Source organism: Anopheles moucheti, chromosome 3, assembly GCF_943734755.1.
Source record: "Anopheles moucheti chromosome 3, idAnoMoucSN_F20_07, whole genome shotgun sequence".
NCBI classification, from domain to species: domain Eukaryota; kingdom Metazoa; phylum Arthropoda; class Insecta; order Diptera; family Culicidae; genus Anopheles; species Anopheles moucheti.
Genome location: NC_069141.1, coordinates 91,980,479 through 91,987,107, shown reverse-complemented (window position 1 = coordinate 91,987,107; position 6,629 = coordinate 91,980,479). Strand labels below are relative to the sequence as shown.

The 6,629-nt window shown below is 51.1% G+C and overlaps 1 protein-coding gene across 1 annotated transcript; it reads left to right on the top strand.

Moving 5' to 3' along the window:
- The first annotated feature begins 1,323 nt into the window (after positions 1 to 1,323).
- On the top strand, positions 1,324 to 5,635 carry LOC128303130 (uncharacterized). The gene is made up of 6 exons (XM_053039988.1): positions 1,324 to 3,948; positions 4,034 to 4,674; positions 4,742 to 4,931; positions 5,007 to 5,146; positions 5,220 to 5,355; positions 5,426 to 5,635. Exons 1-6 carry the CDS (start codon positions 1,324 to 1,326, stop codon positions 5,633 to 5,635), a joined length of 3,942 nt encoding a protein of 1,313 aa, XP_052895948.1.
- Positions 5,636 to 6,629: the final 994 nt, after the last annotated feature.

Genomic DNA, 6,629 nt, shown 5'->3' with positions numbered 1-6,629 from the left:
CCGTTCAACCAATGGAGAGCGGGCGCGTGGTCGTAATGCACTGTTATTTGAACTATTTCATGACCGGAATATCATCGATCGGTCGAACGGTCAACAATCGAGAGAGGCTGTGCTATGAGTTCCGCATGCCATTATAGATGCACCACGGGATTTCCGGCACGATACTACCGGTACAATTTCCATCAGGTGTCTACCATGAAGATCATAGTGGGCACCACACGTCGCTGCGTATCCCACATATAGCAACACCAAGAGAAGTTTTGGAATTGATTTCTGGATCATCACCAAGTGCCATACAGTGAGTGAAGTGGAGAAAAGACCAAGCAAACAACTTTTCTACAAAATTCCTGAGGAAACATACACGGCAAAAGTCCCGCCCGTGATCGTTGGTCCACAAATGCGCGAGGATCGCAGTGAGCAACGAACGAGAGAAAACGCACGCTGGAATTGAGTTTTTTAGCACAACCGAGCCAGGTGCAGGTTGGAGTGGAAGCTTACCAGGCGGGAACAGGTTGCATTTTGCGGTTCTTATCTACCGATCGCGTGCGGGCTGGCGAAAAGTGGCGAACAATTTTCTCTCCCCCTTTTTTCTACCCAAACGGAGCACATTTGCGCGTCAGTTTTTTGGGGTCACTCCATGATTTGCTTACGATGTGCGAGTGTGAGGCCAGGCAAGATGTTTACATTTGCACGAGCGCGTGTGCGCGCGTGTGTCCGCAAATCGCATGCTGCCGATCGTCTGATCCAGATATGATCCCTCTGCTACCTGTGCAATCATTAGAAGGATGATTGTGCATGATCAGCCGGTTTTAGTTTTATGCAGCAATAACTTACGCTGAATCGGCGGGAGGGAGCCGTATTGAGCAGAGGGGGCAAAGATTAAAAATAATCCCATACTTATCCCATATATACTTTATCCAATTTCGAAACTTGTTTTACGGAATGCGGGCAATTGGGATTAAGCATACAAGATAGCGGGAATCGGCTTAAAGTGGCACAATTTGAAGACATGAAGCTTGCTAACGTTTTGAACTGTTTTGCCTATCTTTTTACCCCGTAGGTTCTTGCACGCCGGCGAATGAACAGTCCCGTGATAAGATGAGCGTCGAAAGAGCGCAGGAGCTCAACACAGCAACAGCATCATCCAGCAGTTATTACGGTGTGCTACATTTTCCAGCCACCAAACGAAAATAGATTAGACAATACAGGACACTAGGAACGACTACCTAAAGCTAGCCTGATTACAGGTCTTGCTACAAGACATATCGCAAGAAGAAAGAACAGACGATACGTTCACGGCCCTGAACGTCTCATTGTATTGAAATGCCAGCAAATAGACACACTTGCGGGGAATTTCCCATCGCTGTACAGATGCACAGCTACCGACTGATAGCCGCCATGCTGATCTGCCTCTGCCTAACTGCGGTGGCAACAGCAAGCACCATTCCAAAGCAAACTACTAGCTGTAGTACATCACAAGACTGCACAAACCGGTCCCCTCTGTCGGACGCAACCTTGGCGGGGAAATCTAAGCGATCGGCTCTACCCATCATGAACGAGCTTACACCTCGGTCTAGCACTGGAGACAGAAGTCTGCTTGCCGTGTCCTTTGATAGCAACAGTAACAGCGTTCTGGAAGCCACTGGACCATCCGGGCGCAATGGTAAGGATTTGCTCGACGAGTCCTACCAGCGCACCAAGGAACTTGCCATGAACATATCCAACGTTCAACGAGCGGTGTTAGCATCTCAACAACAGCGTCCTCCACCGTTCAGGGTGCAAAGCCCAACACCATCACACGGCAGCCGTCAGAACCCTAATCCAGACATTCAGGACATCATCACCGGGATTGTGAAGCTTCTGAACGGAAACGTGAACGTACACGCGAACCCTCAACCCACCCGACGTCATTCGGCTACTCGCATCAACAACCGGGGTCCTCCACGCATATCGGAAGCACAACCACTACCGAACGAGTATGAGGGTGAACTGGGTGCTCCGACTTCTTCCCGCCCGTTGCTACAGCAGGACCCAGGACAACAGCAACCAGGTCCTTCGCAAGGTCCACGACCGGATCATCCCGTGCGTCCCTTCCTCACTGGCGTTCCAATACCGGAGCAGATTGTGCCGTCGATGCAGCAAACCTACCGACCTGGATTCGTCTCACAAAACAGACCTCCGTGGCAGAGACCCAAACCACGGCCACCGATATCACCTAACCGACGGCCGATTCCACCTTACAAACCGTACCCAACCAGTCTGGATTATCGACCGGATCCGTCTAACTACGATGGAAGTGGCCCTTCGAATGCGGGACCGATTGCCATTCCTACCAACAACGATGGTGGTGGAAATGCGATCGATAACGTTACCGAAAAGGTGATCGAAGACCCGCCCTACGAGACTCCCGGTGCGGGAGGGAACTATCCCACGACGACGCAAGTAACCAATGATGCGAATGCAGAGGTAGACGTTACCACAGCCACCACAACATCTTCCAATTCGGATGCGGAAAACGATCACCAGCCGCTGGAGGGGGCACAAAAACGACGACCCACAACACAAACGATACCTACGGAGGTCCAATACACGATTGAGTCTGCGACGAGTGCTGCCAGTGTGATGCCCGCGAATGGTCCGAATGGAGAGTCTTATGATCCGGAAGTGGTCCCAAGTGTCTACGAGATCAATTCAATCGAGTATCTCCCAACGAGTGGAGTGCTAGAACCATCGCCAACAACGACTAGCGTGATTATTACTTCCAGTGCAGATGCACTAGAACCCTCGACCAGTGACGCGAGTGATCATTCTTTAACGATCTCCTCAACACCCACCCTTCTGCCTACGACGGACACATCCACGATCTCGAAAACGAAAACAACAACGACAACGACGAGCTCTGCTCTAGCGGAAAGCAAACCTGCGGACGTAATTACCCCCACTGCATCGCCTGCATCAACGGATGCAACGAAGCCTCCAGACTATCGATTTCAACCCCGGCCAGGTTTGGTACTGGATGATCCTGACTTCAAACCGGGTGGTGGTGCTGGAACTCCCAACAGCAATTCCATCCGCACTCAGAACTTGCCGCCGTTTGCCAATCGTCCAGAAATATACACGGCTCCGCCTCCTGGTTCCGCCGGGCCCGGACCTGGAGGGGCACGTCCTCCGAATTACGGTGAGATCTTCGATGTCACGCTGTCCGCCATCCAAGGACCGGGTGGTGCAGGTGGTTCGGGATCACAGCAAACGATCAAAATTAACCCTTACTACAATCGACCCGGCCATCCGGGTGCAGGGCCCGAGGCCAGTATCATTCTCACGGGCACTGGCACGGATGGGTTCGTTTCGATCGATGGCAAACGATCGTACATTGATCTGTTCGGCACGGAAACACAACGCGGCCAAAAAACCCAAATACAACCCACAGCGACACGCACCAACAGCCCGCCGGTTGCTACGGAGCGACCCAAACCCCCCAAGTTAGGTCCAACACCTCCGGCTCTACAACCCGGTATCGTCGGTACCGGATATGCCGTGCCGGAAACTGAATCTCCGGTACACGCAGGACCACTCGGTGGAAACAAATTACCCTCCGGAGGTTCTGGACAACTTCATCGCGTCCCATCGGTACACCAGAATCGTCCAAAGTACCCGGGAGCACTTGGATTGCCACCGGTACGTATCGACACCTGCATTGTGGGCGACGACTCCACGTGTGATCAGGCCCAGAACGAGCGCTGTCGAACGGAGAACGGTGTGTCCAGCTGTCATTGTCGACCGGGGTACGCTAGACGTAAGCATCGTGAACCATGTCGACGCATCGTCTCACTGATGCTGTCGATGCGGGTGGACAAAATCTACGAACGTCGCATCCATTGGGATGTCGCGTTGGCGGACCGCAGCAGTGAGAAGTACCAGCAGCTGAGCTATGAGGCCATTCGCGCGGTAAGTAGCGACATTGCCCTGTAATGGTGATGGAAATGAATGCCCCTATTTATGACGCCTATACCTTGTGAATTTCTTCCATTAGATGGATTCGGCAATGTCTATGACACCGTTCTCGGACGAGTTCTTGGAGGCACGCATCAACGGCATCTACACCGTCAATCCATCGACGGGATCTTCCGCGTCCGGTTCCCCTGCCAGTGCCGTGTTTGTCAACTACACCGTCAACTTGGACGAAAACGCGGAAACACTTCGACCGGCACTCCGTTCCGACATACAGCGGCATCTGTTGGGAGTCATCCACCGACGGAACAACAACATTGGCAACTCCGCGCTATACGTAGAGGCACCTACAGGAGCCGTTTCCAGCGTGCAGGATGTCGATGAGTGTACGTCCGATGAATTGAACGATTGCGACGAGGAAGCACACTGCACCAACCTGTTCGGCACGTTCCGATGCGAATGTAACGTAGGCTTCCGAGATCCGTGGGCGGACCAACCGCAACGGGCCGGCCGCGAATGTCTGTCGTGTCCGGAATCGTACTGCACGAATCGTGGCACCTGTAGCTACGATAACGCCAATAACCGACAGGTGTGCAAGTGTCTCGGCAGCTACTACGGCACTCAGTGTGAGATCGATGGCGAGGTGCTCGGGGTGGCTGTCGGTGCATCGGTTGCCGCCGTCATCATCATTGTGCTGACGCTTATCTGCCTTGTCATGTGGAGGTAAGACGAATTTCAATGCGAATCTGTATGTTTTCGAACTAATTCCATTCACAATTTCCAATTGCAGTCGGAAGTGGCAGCGCGAGCACAAAAATGCCATGGGTAGCCCTGTGTTTGGATATCTCGGCAACGGACAGGTGAAGACACCGGTCATGGGACAGGCACCGTACCAGGTGACACTAGAGGATCGCATGCGATGGGCGCAGATTGCGGACGTAATGGCTCAAGCGAATCATTACGCGGTAAGCTACATCGATGTACGCTACAGAACGGTGGCTTGCGTACCGAGGAAGTTAATCTCATTCTCATCTCATTCGCTCCCCTCTTGCCAGGCTGAACCCGTTGCAGGACGTCCATCGTCGGCTATGTTTGGCTACCCTAATTTGCAGACGATCGGAAGCATGAACACCCTCTCGCTACATGGAACCTTGCCTATGCACACCGGAACCTTGCCGCCCGTGCCGTTACCAAGGTATTGCTCTAATGCGAAGAATGTTTACCAACCTTGATATTTGATAATCGGATTTCTTTTGAATCACGTTTAGAACTCTTGGACTGAACAGAAATGGCATGCGAACGTTGGAAAACTCCAGCTCCAGCGAGGAAGAGGACCGTGCTGATCTGCTGGGACGCAACTTTAACGTGCCACGGCCAAAGAGTCGCAGCAATGCTAGCGTCACGGTAAGTGCTTCTAGCATCCTTCCCCGGACGTGACTTCCTCACGAACCATTTCCTCGCTGTCTACTTCCAGTCGGGGATCTACTACGATGTGGATTACGCACCGACGGGTGCCGAACAGCTGTACGGTGGTGGAAGTACACTCGGCGGTACGATAGGAGGCGGTGGGTTGGGCGGACTATCTGGGGGTGGCGGAGGTGGCACAACGAAATCGCAAAGCAGCATACCAATGAGCACCTACACATCTTCCGGTCGGCCATTACAGTCGACGTACTATAAATAAGCGATCAGCAATGTGATCATCCGGATTTGGGTCACACATCGCAAATGCACGAGACACACCGAACACAGCCACGCGATCTCGTTGTGATAAATTGATCGATTTCGGAACCAATGATGGCACGTGCCACTTAGCACCGAGCGACATGGAACCTGAAGTAAGGGAACACTCCGCCTATGAACCGCAAGTCAATACAAAATGGTAATTCCTTTTCGGACTGTAGCTGCCAGATAATGGACGGCAAAGAAACAATGTGAAATGTGTACATATAGCGCAATGAAGCCAGAAACAATTCTGTTAGTCTGAGTTAGGCAAATAAGTTTAAGAACAGGTATTAAATTAGCGTAATAGAAGACATACGGAAGCAGCGATTCAAACCGATTGTTGCATTGTATTTAAATGATAATGAAATAGTACGTGAATGTAAAGAATTGGCCCGCGTACACAAATTGGGCAAGTCGAACAGGAGAAAAGTAACAAAAATAAACGAATATAGATAGTCTTGTGTTAATGGTTACCTGTGATTGTTTAAACAATTCGTCTGGCAGCTTTCTTATCACATTCTACACTACACAACTTACGTTATCGATTGAAATAACAAACAGAAACTTAAACAGAAAAGCACGCACTAAAACACATTTCTCTACAAAACCGCGCGATTATATCTCACCAAAAAAGATCTCACTAAGCTTTTCTCTCATCTTTCACGCATACCGTTTCACTCATTCATCTCGGCGAACTCACTTCACTCACCACTGCACACCAACGATGATCTTCCGAACGCTCGGAACTGCAAAATGGCGCTAAACCACGCGCTCCTGCGTGTGAACTTTTCTTCGCACAAAAATGCGCTTGCGCACCTTTTTACACAATAAACTACACATTTTTTCACTTTTATTTGCACTCCCTCACGTTTCCTGACAAAATTAATCACCTTCCACGCTTACACGGCACGAAACAACGCACGCAATGTTCTTCACAAACAAACCGACGCGCA